Consider the following 20,479-nt stretch of genomic DNA (forward strand, 5'->3'; position numbering starts at 1 on the left):
CTGAACTTTTAAACTGCTTATTTTTTATAGACTTACAATATGTAGAGGTCTGGGACCGTATTCAAAGCTTCTTAAGCCTAAAAGTTGCTCCTAGTGATAAAATTCTAAGAAAATTCTTAGAATAAGGACATTTTCTTAGAATTTCCCCTTAAATTCAGGATTAAATCTTAGTAAGATTATATTATTATTAGAAAAATAATTCACAAAACATCTTGGCCCTAAAAACGGCTTCCAAGGTAAAAATTATTAAGAGTAGAGAGGAGGACTTTTAAGAGGCTTAAGAATTTTTATAGCAGAGGACAAAATGACAGAAAGAAGAAATATTCTCCAAAAACTGAACGTAAAGCTAAAGGTAAACACTTCTCTCCTGTCCAATTTGGTTTTCTTGTTGTTTTACTTCCTTCCATCTCTCTTGGATTGTTGGCTACATAACATCCAAAAGTGCAACTTAAATAGACTTTGCTCCCATCAATCTGAAATGGATTACACGTGATAAAATCAATGTAGTAAATAAATGTAAGAACTTAAATATAGTGACTACTGTGTGGAAATTGGTTGCTTCAGAAGTAGACACATTTTTAACATTTGGCTGTTTAATTATCTGAATAATTATATTAATAATAATATTTAGCCTATAACAGAAACTTTGCATAAAGAAGCCTGTAGTCATGATTATACAGTTTCTTCATATACAAACATTGATTTCAGTGTCTGTTCTATTATCATGTATTCTACTTTTACGCATTTTAAGACCTTTGCAGAGGATAGACTTTTTATTTTTAATCAACCAATCACAGTCCTTGAATTGCTGCATCATCTCTAGCAACGAGGTCGACCACACCTCCTCACTAAGATAACGGGTTTTTGTACTTTCTTTACTCAGAGTTGCTCTGAGAATTTTCCCTAAATCACTTTTAGTCTAGGACTCCCAGCTAGGACTTTTTAACCTAAGATAGGAGCTCTCTAAAAGAATCCTAAGAAACTTTGTGAATACAGGCCCGGAATCGTAAAACAAACATAAAATTTGGAGAAGATTTTAGTGACCGGACCTTCTTAAATTTTAATTGAGTTCCCCTGGTTTAGAGAATGTTCTTAAAAGAATGATTTAAAAAAAAAAAAATTTTCAAGAAAGGCAAATTCAGTTTTCCAGCTGCTTAAAGCGAACTTCTTAAAAGCTGGAGAAACTATTTGAAGGGTACCAATATTTAAGTGAAGTTAAGTGAAGTGGTATTAAAAAGTCAAAGTCTAAAACAAAATCTTTGTGTTTTGATGGAATATTAAAGTGTATTTTGTTGAAGTTTTGTTTACGGTTGATTCAGATCTTCCAGGAACCGAAGAAAGCGAGTCAGGTGGAACAGGTGCTGTCTGAATACTCCAAGTGCATCCAGGTGTGTTGTCGTTTAACTAATTAAAAAATTGTGCTATAAAAAGGGATCAAACCCTTTTTGGTTGAATCTCCAACTGTGATGCTTTGTATCAGGCTGCCAGCACCCATGGCCATGTTTTAATACTTACTGAATATATACAGTGTTTATATTACTGTATATTGTGTCCTATCTGCTGTAGCGCTGCAGCAATGCTGGAGGTGGCCAGTCAGGGGCGCTGTTGTTCTCTGTGGTTGGAGGAAAGATGAGTGAAGGGATTAACTTCTCCGACGATCTGGGCAGGTGAGAGCGATTCTGAGTTTCAGTGTCTGTGTACTGTAAACTCATCTCCACTCTCACAGCAACTTTACTGGTCCAGTGTGTTTCAGTGCTGTGGTGATCAGAAAGCAGGCGTGTACGATTCACACCATGGAAAGCTGATTTTTGTTTATAATGCAGTTGACTGATTGAACTGTGAACTTCACGCTAATGCTGGAGAATACCTCGAAATAGCCGACACATTATCTGTTACAAAGCTACATTATAACGAGGGTTGCAAAACTTTAACAGATTGCATGGTTTGTATTAATGATTAGTGGCCAGACATAGCTTTTTTTTTTTTCCCGGTTTCATTTTGGTTTTTAACAACATAAAATCGTACATTTTAAAAAGCTATTGGTATAATCCCAACAGATGATTTATGTGAGAAATGAATTAAGATGAACTAGTTTAAATAAACAAGTAAAAACAAAGAGTAAGACGGTTATTTTAGCAGACTTGACTTTAAATAAGGACAGAGAGAGAAAGAAGCGGCATTTTTGCTAATTGTCTAACCTCACATACGGAGAAATATTATGGAAGACATTTAATCGGTTAATTTTTTATAGGGCCCTCATTTAAATACTTTTAATCTTTCTAAGGCTTTTTTTACTTTTGTGATTTTTTTTTTTTTTTTTTCAAAATTTTTTATTGTTGTCGTTTGTAAATGTTGTAAATCGTGGCCATTGAAGTTGCTATATACCGTCGAACCCTCTGTGAACTCGCGGTTCATTTAGTTCATGGTCACAATCTTTCGCGGATTTTTCCTTTGAACCTAACTAATAATTGTTCGCGGAAACCCCTGTAATTTTGCGGAAAATCGCTGATTTCCTCTGCAATTTTTTTGTGGCAACATATAATTTTTCATGCGGTTTAACACTAAGCTATTAAGAACAATATAATTTCCTAATTTTTTAACACAAATATAGCATGAAATAAATTCACAAAAATAACAAATTCAGCTAAATTTCCATATAAAATATAATACTGTATAATTCTTTTTAATACTGTAGAGAGAACACAAGGCGACCGTAGAGGAAAGTGAATTATTACCGTATTTACACTACAGTACTGATGCCAAAGAAAACACATGCATGAATTACGGTACATATCGCGGGGTAACATCAGTATTTTACATGTTAGCACTGCGGGAGACACATCAGTACAGTACTGTACAGTACACAGGGTTACCTTTACATTCTTTTATGTTTTTAAGGATAATTAAAGTAAGTGTTTTCAGGGTTTCAACTATAAAACAGACATTTATTTATTTATTTATTTTTTTACTTTTTATACTTATACTGGCGCTTGTTAGTTACCGAATGTGAATCTTGCTTGATTAAGGTGATTAATGACTAATAATTATCATCCCTAATAATTAAAGTGTTCTTCAGTAGTTTCTAAAGGACTCCAGCAGGCTGTCATTACTGTTACTGTTATGGATGAAGCATAATGTATTTCCCGTTACATTTAAAAACTACAAACTGGGATCACATGAAAATCTTTGCATGTTTAATTAATCAGTGTCTCACAGCTACATGCATTTGTGTGTGTGTGTGTGTGTGTAAGATGTATCGTGATGGTCGGGATGCCGTACCCCAACATCAAGTCCCCAGAACTACAGGAGAAAATGGCGTATTTAGACAAGCACATGGTTAGTAAAGAGCCAAATTATATTCATATAAAATACATTATTCTGTTGTGATTTTCTCTGTTACAAATAAATATAAAATAAAATAAGATGTTATTATTTTTTATCTTTTTTTTTCCCCCAGCCTCATGTGGAGGGTAAAAGTCCAGGGAAGGCTTTAATTGAAAACCTGTGCATGAAGGCGGTCAACCAGTCAATAGGTATAACGAGGGTTTGTGTGTATAACCTCACACACTTGTCACACACTCGTCTCACAAATACAATTACAACAAAGCGAGCTAATCAATGCTTTACCTTAATCTAACGCTAATCTTGACCACAGCTTCTAAAGCGAAGTTATTGGTTCATTTATTTAATTCTTCTTTTTTTTTTTTCTTTTTTAAATAAAAGCCTTAGTTTTCCTCAGGGTCACCAGACAGACGACTGGCAGATATTCTCTTAGATCTATCTTGTGAGGACATGTGGTTCTCAGTTAAGATAGAAAAGCATGCTCATGCATGAACAAGAGTCCTGATTACATCCTAAAAATAGTTTCTGTGACTGCATATTTGTGTGCGAAAGTTAGCATGCCCGAATACCATGGTATTAGGGTTAAAAGGATTAGGGTTAAAAAAAAAAAAAATCCATCATTTGAAATATTAATATCTGAGTAAGTACTGTACATGTCCAAGCGAACAAAATTAAATAAAATTTAAAAAAAGATTTATTTCTTAAACTTCCAACAGAATAGTCTGTCTTTCTTCTATTTCTGAATGATGCCTTGAACTGGCACTGTAAAAGGTCAGTGTTGTCTGAGCCGCTCTTCTGCTGCGTTCCCAGAGTGAAATTCATAGGCCTGCTCGTAAAGTTTAAATATAAACTTGTCATGTCGTGAATGTTTTTACATGGTAGACTTTTCACACCCTGCTTGAACTCACTGAACGAGACTCGCTCAAATAAATTACCTGATATCTTTTCACCAGTAACCAAAGGGGATGCAAACTTTTGCAAACATTTGTATGTATACTACAAACATGCCGCATCTTGTTTTCTGAATTCCACTCGTCTCGTCCACCCTCCCAGGCCGAGCGATCCGTCACAGGGGCGACTACGCCTGCATCGTGTTGTGTGACCGGCGCTACGCCCGCGCTGGCACGCTGCAGAAACTTCCTGAGTGGATCCGAAGCAGCACACGCGCGCACGGCAACTTCGGACCGGCCTTCGCCAGCATCAGGAAGGTGAGGACGTGTGATGTATGCAAGCGCTCAAAAGTTTGTACACACCTTCTAATTCTATGGTCTTTCTATTCTGAGAAACAGCGCTAAAGGTGAAACAATGCTGTTAGTTGGTTGTTTTTGAGGCTGATAAGTACATTTTGCATAACATGTCCTCTTTACAGATACTATTTTATAGTTTATAGTGATGTGTGTTTATATGATTAGTTTGTTAATAAAAGTACCGAAACAACTTGGAGAAGAGCGTAAACAGACTCGTTTGGGTATCTGCAAACAGCATTCGTACCGATACTCTAAGGAAGGTGAAAGTTTCCTAAAGAGAATCATTACTGGTGATGAGACACTCATTCATCACTACGAGTCTGAGAGTAAACAGTATGGAGTCTGAAACGATGAAATTCATCAATGTTTACAGTTTTCTGGGATTCTCATTTCAAGGGCCAGAAATATTGGAACATTCAGGTAAAAAGGGTTCGACAATCGGCAGCACTCGTTACAGTGAGACGCTTATTGAAGAGCTGAAGACTAAACTTCAGATTAAACTCAGAGGACTGATATCCGAGGGCATCGTGATCTCGCATAACTACGCAAGAACTTGGTTTTGGAGTGTTAAAGCGTCCTCCATATAGTCCTGATCTCACTCCGTCAGACTTTAACCCAGAAAGCAGAACTATGAGGACGAAGATTCACTTCTTATGGAGGACTGAAGACAGCGGTTCATTCGTGAACTGTGCGGGTAATTTTTTAACTGCATAATGTGAAAACTGTCCATCTGTTTGCATGAGCGTTTGTTAGCTTCTGGTCTATAAAAGACGGTGATCGTTTAAACTTGTATCTGTATATTAGATCTGAGTGTGTGTCTGGATGTTTGTCTGATTTTTTGCAGTTTTTCCTGGAGAAGCGACAGACGCAGCCCTGAGCAGAGAGCGACACAACCTCAATCCACCTCCCCCTCCGCCAGTCTCCAGATGCAACTACGGCTTTGTCTTTAGATTTTTGTTTTGTTCGAGACCAAAGTCTTGTTAATGTAGTTGTGCAATCCTGTAAAAGCCATATAAATAAATAACGTCTCCTGCAGTGTGTGTGGGTGTACAGATATTCAGTTCGAATCCACGTTCATGTGAATAAAGTTCACACAGTTTAATATGAACATTTAAAGTTAATATACACAAAGACATGTAATGTGAAATGTTACACAATAAATTCACTCACACATCTGGTTTGTAGTGTTTTTTTTTTATTATTATTTCTGTCCGATTCATGGTTCTAGAAATCCAGAACTTCTCCACATTTAGGGCTTCCTGCACACGTCCTGCCTGAGCCATGTGTTTTCCCAACAGACGGCGAAAAAATAATCAGTGCGTAAAGAATGTAATTGCACGCGTTAAACAGATTACGCTTCACATGCCCCGGATTTTATAATGAAAAACATTTCACAAGTTTCCGTCCTAGTTTAGATGTTTTTTTTTTCTCCATTTAATACCCCTGGATGGACAAATCAAACATCGATTACTTGTCTCCTACCCTAGTAAAAGCTCCACATTTTAACCCAGTCCAGAGAAACTGTCTAGTCTAATAAAGGAGTAACTAACTGTACAATAATACTGTACAATAACGCACAGCGAGCTAGTTAAGTGCAATGAATGAGTTTATGAATATTATCGTCTTTTATCAAAGTTGCTAACGTAGCACATCATGTTTGCGACCTCACGTTGTCGTGTTGCGTCGCTGCAGGTGTAAGTGCAGAGTTTATTAGACCGCCTCTTAAGTGCTATACACAGTACTAACAAGTAAAAGATGGTGCCATACTGACATTGAAAATGTTGATGAAAACGATGAAAATCCTATTAATCTGATTGTGCGACTAAAATAAACTAAGAAAAGGGAAATGTTATACATCCTAAAATCATAATCTTTTAAACACTGAAACAAATTGGAATTCTTAGCAAGTTAGTGAAGATTTAAAAACGTGTTTTAACGTGACCTTCCTAAATCGGGTCACGTCGGCACGTCTTCAGTTCTTAAACGTTCATTCCTAAGTGGTCCATCTTGGCTACGCCTCCCAGTCATCGTCGTCGGCTTCTGCGCCCGGCTGGTGGGGAGCAGGAAGGGGCGGGATCACGTCTGACATCCTGGCGAACGCGCTGCCGGGTGGTTCTGTGGAGTCTGTGCCTCCGGGGACTTTCCCCGAGATGCCTGTAGATTATACCGAGAGATGGTTTTGGCAAGATGAAGTACAACTGAAAGCTCAGAATCAGCAAATGTCTTTAAAAAAAAAGGTATAGTTCTTAAACAGACCTAAAAGTACTTTTAACTTTTCGGGTTTATTTAAACAATAGCTGTGCCTGTGACTTTTTTCACATGGAATTTAATTGCGCGCACACAAGCGAGTTTTTTTTTTTTTATGTACAGCGCCATCTGTTGAATTTTGGAATGAACTGAAGTTTTTCCATGGTCCCATGAAGGTGTGAGTGCGTGCTTATTAAGTACATTGCAATTGCACACTCATAAAAGCGTATTGTAAAAAAATTTAATAAAAATGTACAGCGTTCTGTTTTTTTTTTTCAAGGTCACTTTTTTTATGATATAAAGGGTGTTTTACATTTAAATTTCAAAGTAGCATGTCTTCTCTTCCCGTGGAGTGATTGCGATGATGAAACAAATTTTTTATGTGCACAAACAGACAAAAATCTTCTTTTGATCCATCTTGATGTGATCTATTTCTCCTCTTACGTTCCCACAAATTATTTTTTCAACAAATATCTTCAACTTACAGACACACCCACTTTACAATTTTATTATATGTATAGATTTATATTTATTGGTTTAGTCTGGCCTCGCACCTTAAGGGTCGAGGGTTTGAGTCCCAGGGTGTGGAGTCTGCAGGATTTTCCTCTTTCCTCCCACAGTCAAAGACATGCCCATGTCCATAGTGAGCCCATGTCCACTGTATGTGTGCTTAAGTCCTGCCTTCAGAGTCTTTCTGCTTTATAGCAGTTGTGTTTTCAATATAATCTCCTCACTAGTCATTTTTAACACATTCTGTTTGGTTTAAAGTATTTGATCACAGTTGTTTGGTTTAATGTGGGGGAAAAAATTGTTTCGGCAATTAAAGATAAAGTCCTACCTTTCCTTCGCATGGCCAATTTATTAAAGAGATCAGACATGAAATCTCCTCCGCTGGCTGCTGCTGAGACTGAAGAGCAGAAAAATTACAGGGTTAAAGGGTTTAATGAGGTTAATAATAATAATAATGATAATAATAACAATAATAAAGCAATCCTGAACAAAAGTGATTTATTCATTTTAAAAAAATAATAATATAATCTGAACAAGCTGCATTAGTCAAACCCTCCAGAGCTTACAGGAGAATTTCCCAGAAAAAAATAAAAAATAAAATAAAGATGAAGGTCAGTGGAGTAACGAGCATCCTGCACTGTAGATTTTTTTTGTACTGTTTTGTCTGACACAGGTGCAGAGTCTGACCTTGCACTTGTTCCTTTTGTTTCTTCTTCTCCATTTTCCGCTCTTTAACATTGCGGAGTTTGGCTTTGCCTATGCCACCGGCGTTACGGATAGACTCCAGCAGACTGGCTCGCCCATCCGAAGGCTGCAGAACCTCTGTAGGGGCGCCTTTTACTGCACCTAACACACACACACACGTCTTAAAGCAACAGGTTGATCATGTCTATCGTTTTTTAATTCCAAAAAAGCATTAAACAAAAAAAAAATAAAAACTCAGGTGTAATACAATCATTAAAATAGCGTATAAATATACAGTGCTTTGAATAAGTATTTAACCCCCTGAACACTTCCACGATTGTGTTTACTTGGTGGATTAAACAACTTAGCTTTATACTGACATAGTTGCAGTTGTGATCAGGTTTTTTTTTTTTTTTTTTATTTCCTATAGCATTGGTGGTTCGGAAAAAAAAGTTTGGAATTGAACTGATCAATACTAGAACTTTGTTTCTTTGTATTAGGATTTATTGCCATATCAGCTTCCCAGGCTATTTCATTGCAGATTCATATTCAAATTTTATTTGTCACGTACACAGTCATACACAGTACGATATGTAGTGAAATGCTTACACGACTGGCAGTGACCTTTAAAATAAAAGCTTAAACATAAGAGATAAATATGAATAAAAGAAATACGTTAGAAATAAAAATTAACTAGTAAAATATACTGTATAAGTAAAATATACTGTAATAAAAGAAATATGGTGGAAAATGAAATTCGAATTGTAAGTACATTGTATACCAATAGAAAGAAGAGTGTCCCTATCATACCTAATGTACTTACTGGTGGTGAATTAGCCGGTTTAAAGTTACTAAAAGATAACTTAAAAGACGAAAACAAAGTAAAATAGGTCGGAGCAGTCGTAACGGCAGCCGCCCTCACCGATGCCATCTTGAACTCATCAAATATTAAGCTAGTTTATTCTAACCAATATTATATTATGTTATAATGTAAACGATTTAAAAGATTTGTTTAAAGAAGTTTAAAAAATAATAATAATAATAATGAAAAAAAAAAAAAAAAAAGATAAAAATGAATAAATATCACATTATAACTTGGCTTTGGCCAGAAGAACAAGATTTTACATTAGATTCTTTAGGTGCACTTTAGATAGAAATTGTAAGAGGTTTTTTTTCTGGTTTTGTCTTGCAGAATATGTTTTTTAAAACTTGTTCTGGTAGAAATTGTTTTATTAGAACTTTGTCCCAAACTTGTCTTTTGGATCTTTTGATGGAAACTCAGTGCATCGAGACTATCACAGCGGTTACACGGCAAAGGGAGTGAATACTTGTGCAAGCACAACTTTATACTGTATTATGGATATTCTTTGCTTAGATTTATGAGGTACAATACCAATACCAAGTCCAATTTATAGGCAGACTCTAAGACTATTGATAGCAAAAAACGTTAAATTTAGAAGTAAGAGCTAAATTTTAAGAATCAAACTTTACAAGTACGAGCTTGTTTTAAATTAAATTAAATAAGGATCAAGTATATGAATGATTGCAGGATTGTAAAAGAAAAGAAAAAAAGAATTACATACATTATGTATCTACATAAACAAAAGAGAGGTTTTGTTTTGTAGTTTTTGAATAGTTTTAACTATTTCTACAAACTCTGCACCCATCATACCGACGGGTGCTAACGCTAATGAATATATTACTATTATTATACAGACTGTAATATTTTGTTTGTAAATTTCGGCCCAACATAATATATAATCTGTTAAATCACCTGTGGGCGGGGCATGGGTGGATACACCTCCACCACCTGTGTCATCTGGAGCAAGGGGTGGTGGTGGAGGAGGGGGCGGGGCTGGAGGAGCTCCATGGGGAGGAGCTGCAACCTGAGAAGACTCCAGAGGAGGGGGTGGAGGAGGCGGCGGCGGGGGTGGAGGCGGAGGAGCCTCGGAACGAAACTGGGAGCCTGAAATATGAAAAATATTCACTTAAAACTAAAAAAAAAAATTTTTTTATGTTTTTTGAAGGCTGGTTAGTTCCTGCACTCTCAGTGTTCATCACCTTCGTCAGGTTCTGTGCCAAAAGAGGGCAGCTCCGGCATGCTCGCGGTGACGGCGCCTGAAGGGGCGAACCCTGGGCCGAGGTCAGCGCTGTACATGAGGTCATCGGCGATGCCAGGCAGGTCGGGCAGATAAGAGGGAACATCGATCTCGGGCACTTGCCCCAGGTCTGGTACGTAGAAATAATTCTCTGCCGTCTGAGAGAGAGAGAGAGAGAGAGAGAGAGAGAATTTATTAAAATATATTGTTGATCCTGATTAGTCAGGAAGTGTTGATTCATTCTCTATAACAGCCGGAGGTGACCAGACAACACAAACTCACACTTGAGTAAAAGCAGAGATTCCCTGTAGCTAACGAGCTAACGTGTCATAGTAGTTCCTAGTAGTTACTTTGCATAGTTTAAAAAAAATCTCTCTCTCTTGATTATGAGCATGGTGTTTTTTTTGTTGTTGCTGTCTCTAATCAGATCTTCTGATTTTAAACACCTTTCAGGTTATTGGCTGCGTCTCGAAAGAAAGGACTACACACCGCTGTCCTTAGGTAACGCAACGCCATGTGGAAATGTAGTTGAGTAAAAGTACAGTACAGATATTTGAGTAAAGTTTTCTTTATCTAAGAAAACAATTCATGTGAAGTACAGATACGTGAACTATGTACTTAAGTTCAGTAATGAAGTACATGCACTCAGTTCGATCCCACCTCTGATAGCAGCTCTGACGGTAGTGTGAGCTTTATTTTTAAACGACTGGTTTATATTAAACACACTTGGTTAAATATGGCGGCATTTCCATGGTAACAGCTAGTTTTAAAACTACTGCAGCTCTACATCACAGCTGTCAGACCCTCATTTCTTTAAGTCGTATGTAAAATTATTTTATATAAAAAAACAGCAAAAAAAAAAAAAGACTTTAACTGGGTTTTTACAGACTGTCACACACACACACACACACCTCTCACGTCTGATTCTCACCTGTCTCTCTAGTTGCTCTCGTTTAGTAATGGATAGCGGCGCGTCAAACGGCTTTTCTTCCTTCTCTGTTTCTAGTGCGTTGTGAGTTTTAGTGACAACTCCGGCAAGAGGATCCAGGAACACGTATTTCTTATACCTACACACGACCATAAACAATAAGAAAAAGAATTTAGAGCACAAGTTTTCTGATATCAGCACAGGGTCAAAACTATACACACGCTTTAAGGTTATTAAAATTGGTTTTAATTGCTAAAAGTCCTGACGTCTTTTAATTCGGCAAACACAAAGGTCTCTTGGCTTCCTGTTGATGGTTGACTAAAGCTGGTAGCCTCAAAGTGCCAACATACAAAAGGGTTCGTTTGACAGCAACTTATTAAATTGACCAACATAAATTACAATGCAAAAATCCATGAAGCTCAGTGAAGATCTAAGGAAGATGATGTTACATTTGGAGAAGTTAGGAAGTATCTAAACAAATACAGAGTATTTGTGTACACGACTTAGTTATTGGAAGGTGTAGTCACTTCGCCAAGGTCTAGAAGAAGACCCAAACTGTCTCCCTCAGCTGAGAGGAAATTGGTTTGTGTGGTCAGGAACAACCCAGAAACCATTAACACGGGCGTACCATGAACCGGAGGCTGCTGAGACACCTGTGTCATTGTCTACAGGTGAATGAGCTTTATATCACTCGCCATCCAAGAAAGAAAAAGTCAATTCTCCAGAATCCACACATTAAACTCAACTAAACTTCAAAATAATAAGAAAAAAAAACAGATCAAAGAAAAAGCTTTCTGAAGAAAAGTTTTGACCAGAGGTACGTTTGCAAGAGTAAAGGTGAAGCATTTAACCACAAGAACACTGTACCAGCTTTTAAGCACGGTCCAGGTAGTGCTGTGTTTGGGGGCTGTTGTGGAACTGGTGCACTGCACAACCTGCAGGACGACTGAAATTTGGACAAAAGGAAGTCTTCCAGCAAGACAAAGACGCCACATACACATCCAAATATGGCTATGGAGTGGATGAAGCGGGTGACTAAGCTTTTGGAGCCTCAATTCTACTGAAAATTTGTGGACTGTGTTTAAAAGCCAGAAAAAACAAAAATGTAACTGAACGCTAAAAATTCTGCCAGGAAGAGTGGTCTAAAAAAAAAAAATCACCAAAAGGCTTGTGATGGCTAGCAAAATCATCTGCCGAAGCTGAAACTTGCTACGGGTATTTAACCACACATTCAGTGTGCTGCATATGTATAGTTTAGTTAAATTAAAACTCTTGGGGTTTTCCTTTATTACAGATTGATGTTGTGTCGTCATTCTGCCCCAGAACGAGAGCAGTTCAAAGAAATCATAGCAATCTCAATTTTGTATAAGTGTTAAGTTGTGAGTGTAACTGTACAGAAGTCAAATGGGCGGAATGCGAAAGCGTTAAGCATAAAGTAAAGGAGGCCTCGTGTGTGTGTGTGTGTGTACGGAGACGCACAGGTTCTCTGTGGTGTTAAAGAGCAGCAGAGAGCTGACGGAGCTGATGTTCCTTGGCAGACTCCCCAGTCCCTCCTCGGTCTCATCCTCCGAGCGCTTCTTAGTGTTCACACACACAGGAAAATACATCAACTTCTCCTGCAACACACGACAACATGGACTTTTAGTTTTAAAAGCATGAAATCCAACAAACAAAAATATAAATTCATCGTTATTCACTTTACAATTTTTTTTTTTTTTGGCACAATACAGTGAGGAATTTTCTTTTTCTGCCCATGTTATGTTTCCTGAGATGATTGTTCTGCTCACCACGGCTGGTTATTTAAGTCATGTGTTATTCCTCTGAACTCTTTCCTTAACTACAGTATGTTAATGGATGCTTTGGTGTGTTTTGTTTTGTTTTTCCCTCATGAATTGCATCTTCATGATTTTATGTAATTGCATCATTTCAAGAATGAGCAGGTGTTTCTATTATTGGCCCCCACATGAGGATGGGTTTCCTTTTGAGTCTGATTCCTCTCAGACCATTTAAAGGAGTTTTTCCCGTCGCCCCCGTTTCCCGCTTTTCAGTCGCCCCAGTCTTGCTCACTACGGATGATTTTGTCTAACATCCAGGACTTCTTGAACTATGTTTTTCTTTCTCGTGTTCTGTAAAGCTGCTTTGAAACAATGTTCCTTGTTAAAAGCGCTATACAAACAAAATTGACTTGAATTAAAGTGCCGGGTGAGTGAAAACAAAAATCAGATTTGTGTCACTTTAACCTGCTGTTGGATGTAAATCTTAATTTTGATGTGAATCTTTAATAAGGATCGGCACTCCCATGTAATCCACCATACATCCAAGCACTGCATTATATTAAGGTAAAGTGTAGGGGGGCAAAAAAAAAAAAAAAAAGACATGACTCACCTGTAAGGCCTTGTCATCCAGGGGGCGGAGCTTGCTCTGAATTTTGTAGCGTGGTCGTTTCTGAGATGCTGAATCTATGGCACCGATAAATATCGAAGAATAATCTTGCAGTTTCTCAGGAGCTGGGTATTTAGCACTGGAAAACACCTAAACACACACACACACACACAGAGTTATGATCTCAACATCGTGTACGCTTCGATTAGTTTTAATTTAACTCCACTCTGCTGATCATCTGCAAAGCAAATGCTGCGTGTCTCGAGTGGCCACGGTTTAATAATGTATTTGCAGCCTTAATAATAATAAAATACTAAGTTACACACGAGACATACTGTAATGACGTGCCCCGATTGAACAGTTCGTCAGGTTCAAACATCACAAACTGTAAATCTGGATTTTGTATTAATTACAGGAATTAGTCATCATTTAATTACCCCGTCATGGTTGTTTGGGGTCACGTCAGCGCACCGTAGCGTATAATAACTATGACTAACTGTATAATGGTTTGAGCACAGAAATAATGTCGGTACCATCAAACATAAAACGTCATGATAATGATGGAGGCTGCTGTGGTTTAGATAAAACATGTTTTTAGGATTCTGGCAAGTGACAAGTTACTTATGTTGCTTCTTGTTAGTGTGATTGTGTCTTTTTGTTGTTGTTGTTTTTTTGTTATTTAGATCCAAAATATAAAAGCTGTTTTTAAAGTCGTTTAGTTGAATCATATACTTCACTGCAGTTACACGGAGAATATTCCTTCAAGCCGACCAAAATTCATTCCGATTAAAGATTCCAGACTGTTTATATCGATCTGATGCTCGAAGCGTTAAAGCTACACATGCAACGTGGTTGGCGCATGTTTTTTAGTCTGCTGGAAGTAAAGGAAGTAAAAGAAATTGCTTATTTTCAACTTGTCATAGGAACGATATTCGTGTTTCCTTCTCTTCTTTCTAATTAAACAGCTGTCTCAGAAGCATGTAGTGCCAAAAAGCGTAATCGCACCAAAGGAAATGAATCTCACAGTGAATGTAACAGAGATGTCCCTGCGCCTTTATATCGCCAGGACAACATTTTTTCCTCAGAGCTGTTTTCCACTGTATTGGACTGTGAACTCTGTTTTGTTGGAAGGGGTTATCAGGACAACTTTACAGTACTGCTATTTTTTTTCCAGTAAGGAAGGTTGATGTGTTTGAGCCATTAAAGGAGTTCTTGGGAGGCCAGCGTTTCAGAAGTGAAGCAAAACTTTCTTGATGGTGTCCAAGCACTAGTGCATTAGTGTAGCAGGGGGTTAATAAAGGGAGTTTTTAAAACTCTTATAACTGTGTTCTGTTGTTCTGAACAATTAAAAGTCCCAGTTTGACATGAACGCCCCCCTTTTAACAACCTATGATATTTAGCACAGACAGCAATAAAGTTAGAGACGTTAGAATCAACACCTTCTGACAAATCAGAATGGAAACTTCACCCTGGTGTAACAGATCTGTTGTGTGTGTGTGTGTGTTATATTGTCTAAGTGTGTTCGTCACCTTGGTGGCTTTCTTGCTTCCTTTAATCTTGTCGACTCGCGCTTGAGCCAGTTTAATGCGGTCAGTGACGGCCCGAAGGTGAGCGCGGTTCCTTTCCACACTCTGAGACACCCTGAGAAAACAAAAACACTCAATTATGTGTGTGTGTGTGTGTGTGTGTGTGTGTGTGTGTGTGTGTGTGTGTGTGTGTGTCAGAGAGAGAGAGAGAGAGAGAGAGCATGATAGTGTTGTAATTTCACCATGAGAGACATTACACATGAAACAGAGCACAGTCGAGCCTGTAGTGCTCAGCAGATGTGTGCAAGTTATATAAAACATGCAAGCCTGTGCATGTAAACATGCGCACACACATCCTGACTACATCCTGTTGCCTAGTGAGGAGTGAAATGGGCTGAAATAAGGAGAAACTAAAAAAAAAAAAAAAAAATAGAGAGAGAGAGAGAGAGAACATCCTAATGGAGCTGACCCAGAAAACCAGCAGTTATCTTAAAACACACACTCCCTCTCTCACACATACACACTCATACTCTCTCGCGCTCTCTCTCTCGCACACTCACACACACTCTCTCTCCAAGCAAAACATCTCTCCTTCACTGTGTTGTCATGGTAACACTACGACTGGTTTTTCCATTCCGGCAGCTGATATTAGCATATCTGAGCACTCAGACACTCAGACAGACAGACAGACAGACAGACAGACAGACAGACAGACAAGCACACACACATGCATGCATGCGCACGTACACACACACACGTATGTGCACACAGGAAAAAAAAACTAATCTAATGCATCAGCCGCTTCCCAAACCTCCTGCTCTTCTCTCACATTTTCTGCCCCAAATCTGTCGTAATTCATTTCCACATAAAAACAGTTTATCATTAAAAATACAATATTTATACTATATATAGTATATACTACAATAATACAAAATTATACTTCAATATGAGTTGTTGTTTTTTTAAATATTATTTAAAAATGCATTTAGAAACAGTGCATGCTAACGATCGAGTGTACGTTGAATCTCAAGCTCATTAGCGCATGTTTGGATGAGAGGAGAGAATTATAATGAATTAGTGATTAGTGATCTTTACATCCTGAATATTCATTTCTGCTGTAGCACAATAACAACCTGACGACCTGACACACGGTTTATTAGACATTTTAAGCAAATTATTTATTTATTTATTTATTGAAAGTTACTTCACTTCAATACTTCTGTTTTATGGCCAAGAACTTTATCTGAACTTTATTAATTATTTCCTTTCATGTCCCGTTCTGATTAAATATAAATAAATTAATTAATTAATTAATAAATAAAGCTTTAGCACAAAAATTAAATGGGTGAAACAGAAAATACACCAGTCTGAGCAATAAAGACGGACAACGAAAAAGACAAACAGACGAATGGACTAAAGGACACAAACTGGTAGACAAACAGATAGATAAATAGACAAGTGGATGAACAAAGACAGCCAGAGAGACAGAAATATGAATGGATGGATACTGATAGACAGAAAAGAAACAAACAAATGTGCAGACAGAAACAGAGACAGATAGACAGAGAGAAAGAGATAAATTCACATGTTAATAGACAGAAAAACAGAGAGATGAACAGACTGATAGATAGAGAGATAGATAGAGAGAGATTGATATAGAGATTAATAAGTAAACAGATGAACAATCACACAAAGATAGACAAGAAGATTAAACACCAGGTAGATATATTAAAGAAAAATTAATGACTGCATAAACAGGAGGTTTGATAGACACACTTATAGATAGATAGATAGATAGATAGATAGATAGATAGATACTGTAGCTCGACTGACAGGAGCGAAAACAGACAAATGAATGGATGGATAAACATACATATAAATAGACAGATAGATAAATAGAGATAGAGGGATGGACAAATGGATATAGATAAAAAGGAAAGAATAAAAAAAGGATATCTGTGACGGTCATGTGACTAAAGCGTTAAAGGGAAGCAGGTCGTCTCCTCTGCTTTGGGAAACGCAGGGTTTACACGGAGCTCACGCTTTCCAAATAAGAGCGATAACTTAAGACCACTAGCTACACCAGCACACCACATGACCACTGCTTTCTGCCCCTCGACACATGTCTGATCTGTAGAGGGGGGGAGAGAAGGGGTGTTACCTGTTAAAGATATCTGTGGAGATATTTTCCAGATGCTGCAGGGCGTCAGTGATCTGGTGCACGGCCTCCTCCCTCCTCAGGTCCTGCTGGATCAGGGGCACAGAGTAGACCTGGCCCTCCAGGTGGTACTTCTGCGTCATCCTGCAGCGCGCACACGCACACACACACATCATTTTCATGACCATCATATCATATATATATATATACACACACAGTATAAGTGTGTGAGATACAGAGAGAGAGAGAGAGAGAGAGAGAGAGTGAATTGAATAGTGTGGTATTTATAAATATGCATAGAAACAAATGCAGGTTCAGACCATAGATCTAAAATAACGACAAAACCTGATTTCTAACAGCGCACAGTACGAAAAAAAATTTTTATGTGCACTTGTCAGAAAAGACAAGATTTCAAAGGAGAAATATATTTTCTCTTATTGCTCGTTTCTGTGCAAAATACAGACAGACAAAGTCACATGACATTTAGCGCTTGCTTTTTCGCAACAATAGAACAAACGCTTCTGAGTAAACATTAACTAAATAAATAGAATTGGTTTCTCCCTTATCGTGAACTACTGAGATGTGGTGTCCAGATCTCGTGAAGGTCCTCCGTTTTTACGTGTGCCAGATAACTGATGGTTTCTAAGGCATCTCCATTATCCGCTGACCTGAAGCAGGTGCTTGAACGTCCTTCTGTATTAATGACGTAATGAAGTAACATGCTTGGAAGAAATTAATGCGCTATTTTTTTATTCTCCGAAAAATCTTTCCAGGAAAGATATGCAGGATACACACTTCGTTGGCATCTAAAAGAACAGCACTTTCTATGAGCCTTAAAAAATAACTGAAAGATTTCTTTCCAAAAACTTCTTTCCAGAACTTTCTTACATTCATGCACTCAATCAGTCTTCTCACTTCACTGTTACATTTAATACAGCTGTGTGAAATGCTCGAGTTAAACCTATTTGCATTTTTTATAAGAATGCAGGATCTGGAGATCAGACAAGCTTTAGTGAGAATCTCACCAGGTGGAAGATTGTGTACCTCTGATTGGAAATCACCAGTCACCTCTCTCTGATACTATATCACTATACCATGATTAAAATTGTGATTATATACGTTTAACAATTTTATAAATATCCTGATTCAGTATTACATTTTCCCCAGATTTTGTTATAATTTTAACCTAAAAAAAAAAAATAATAATTAATGAGCAATTAAATGTAGCCCATTCCTTACAACCTTAATTTTCCCAAATAAAAATTAAGCACAGCATTTAAGCAATACAAACTTTAAACGTTAAACATTTCACTCTCACTCACTCACTCATTGTCTATGCCGCTTTATCCTAAACTCAGGGTCGTAGGGAACCTGGAGGCTATCCCAGGAGACTTAGGGCACGAGGTGCGGTACACCCTGGACAGGGGGGCCAATCAATACAAACACTCATTCACACACTACGGGCACGTAGCCTAACCTGCATATCTTCTTACATATGATTATGTAACACCATAAAAATGTGTTTCTGCTGCGTCACTCTGAAGCTCCAGCACTTGGTACAGAATCATTTATATACCTGAGGCTGATCACTGGTCATGCCCTATTGCTGAAAACTGGGCAATTCTGGTCATTGACAGATCAATCAATCGGTTCATCAAAATTATAAATGTAAAAATAGGTTTTAATAAATTGATTTTGAAGTCAGTGCGGTAATACATGAATAGATTTTTTTTTCTCCACACCTCTATTTTATCCAATGAGGTTTTTGTTTTTTTTGCAAAATGATCAGAAGGTCCTAGGTTCGAATTCCAGCAACACCAAGTTGCCACTGTTGGGCCTTTAACACTCAACTGCTCAGATGTAAAATAAGAAATTGCGAGTCGCTCTGAATAAAAGAAGATCTGCAAAATGTCAAATTTATTCCTATTATAATTTTTGTGGAAAACCCTTTGACTGTGCTCAAATGATGCTTACATGTTTACTAGCAGGTTTAACATATCATAAGCATCAGGTATTAAACCTACATTATAATGCAAATCGGTAGTAATCTGAATCCATTTTTTTAATCATGGCTATTTATCGCACCAGAGTTTCCACTTCCCAACTCTGTCCTGTTGACACGCACATGTCCTGTGTATGTACTTGATGTTCCACTTGCACTTTATGGTTCTGGAAATATTTCTTTGTAGCCTAAACGAATTACGTACAAACGACAATAAAAATCCACTTGACTAGTTGCTTGTTTTATGTCTTAGCTCACGACAATGAAATAAACACTGAAAATGCAAAAAAAAGAGAGATGGAGATTTGATCTTAGAATTTTAACATATCTATCTATCTATATATCTATTTATCTCTCTCTCTATATATATATATATATATATATATATATATATATATAAAATTAATCTCGAGTCCCCCAAATCATTGATATTTAATCAAACAGCTACACTGATGCTAAGAGAAAGAGAAAGGCAAGTCCCATGGGTCACGTGACTACACTAATGCGGAAGTGGACTTTTCGTCTGTTTTACTCAAGAATAAACAAACTAATAAAAAACTGTTAATTATTTGAAAACGTGTGTCGCAAAAAAGAAACGGGTTTTAAAAGTGTCACATTTCTCATGATTAAAATACCGCCTGCATGTTCCGCTGTGTTGTAAACATGACCTTGCTTGCTAACCAGCTAACTTAGCTAAAGCTATCCAAAAAGATGAACAGCCGTTGTGTTTAAAATTAATATACACACTAAAATTAATAAGCAAATAAAACCTGGAGAGAACTTTACCTGCCCATTTAGAGTGTCGAGCTCTGAACTTTAAAACAGGACGATTTTCTGTTCGAGCAGCACCGACTGGAGGAGCTGCTCTGGTCCTCAGATCAAAACTTCCGCGTCCCGTGGTCACATGACAGAGGATTAAAACTAACTGTTGCTTTGCCGGTGGCAGATTCGTCACGATTTTAGGCTCCAATGAGTGTATTCCTGTAGTTTTTGGAAATAAATGAATAAATAAATAAATAAATAAATATAATGTATGTAATATATGTATTATTATTAGCACTCACTCATCATCCATACAGCTTTATCCTGTATACAGGGTCATGGAGGCCTGAAGTCTATCCCAGGGCTGCCAATCCATCACAGGGCACACACTACGAGCATTCGAGAATTAACCTAAATTAATAATGATTAACCTAATAAACTTAAATCCAATGTCTTTGGACTATGGGAGGAAACCGGAGCACTTGAAGGAAGCACATGGAGAACAAGCAAACCCTATGCACACAGGCCCGAGATGGGAATTGAACCCGAACCCTGCAAGGCGACCGAGATAAACAACTACGCCTAAATAATA

The 20,479-nt window shown here is 37.6% G+C and overlaps 2 protein-coding genes across 3 annotated transcripts in view; one reads left to right on the plus strand and one right to left on the minus strand.

Moving 5' to 3' along the window:
* Positions 1-5,862, plus strand: part of ddx11 (DEAD/H (Asp-Glu-Ala-Asp/His) box helicase 11) — a 26,384-nt gene extending 20,522 nt beyond the window's left edge. For both annotated transcript variants that reach the window (XM_053500522.1, XM_053500523.1), the window contains exons 22-27: positions 1,320-1,388; positions 1,567-1,667; positions 3,252-3,336; positions 3,458-3,533; positions 4,396-4,550; positions 5,434-5,862. In XM_053500522.1, coding sequence (XP_053356497.1) covers positions 1,320-1,388; positions 1,567-1,667; positions 3,252-3,336; positions 3,458-3,533; positions 4,396-4,550; positions 5,434-5,466 — 519 coding nt within the window. In that variant the 3' untranslated portion in view covers positions 5,467-5,862. The remainder of the gene's footprint in view (positions 1-1,319; positions 1,389-1,566; positions 1,668-3,251; positions 3,337-3,457; positions 3,534-4,395; positions 4,551-5,433) is intronic.
* Positions 5,863-6,554: 692 nt separating this feature from the next.
* Positions 6,555-20,029, minus strand: wash1 (WAS protein family homolog 1). Its single transcript, XM_053500524.1, has 11 exons — positions 19,912-20,029; positions 17,127-17,267; positions 14,969-15,080; positions 13,443-13,589; positions 12,537-12,673; positions 11,061-11,196; positions 10,092-10,287; positions 9,805-9,996; positions 8,034-8,192; positions 7,675-7,743; positions 6,555-6,743 (listed from the first exon to the last, which is right to left on the minus strand). Exons 1-11 carry the CDS (start codon positions 19,917-19,919, stop codon positions 6,601-6,603), a joined length of 1,440 nt encoding a protein of 479 aa, XP_053356499.1. The 5' UTR covers positions 19,920-20,029; the 3' UTR covers positions 6,555-6,600.
* Positions 20,030-20,479: the final 450 nt, after the last annotated feature.

Source organism: Clarias gariepinus, chromosome 7, assembly GCF_024256425.1.
Source record: "Clarias gariepinus isolate MV-2021 ecotype Netherlands chromosome 7, CGAR_prim_01v2, whole genome shotgun sequence".
In the NCBI taxonomy this organism is placed as follows: domain Eukaryota; kingdom Metazoa; phylum Chordata; class Actinopteri; order Siluriformes; family Clariidae; genus Clarias; species Clarias gariepinus.

Excerpts from the sequence above, each read along its gene's own strand:
- wash1 (XM_053500524.1), bottom strand. Across the intron at positions 15,081-17,126 it reads TCCACAGATATCTTTAACAG|GGTGTCTCAGAGTGTGGAAA; the intron begins GTAACACCCCTT and ends TTGTTTTCTCAG. Across the intron at positions 12,674-13,442 it reads TGGATGACAAGGCCTTACAG|GAGAAGTTGATGTATTTTCC; the intron begins GTGAGTCATGTC and ends CGTGTGTTGCAG.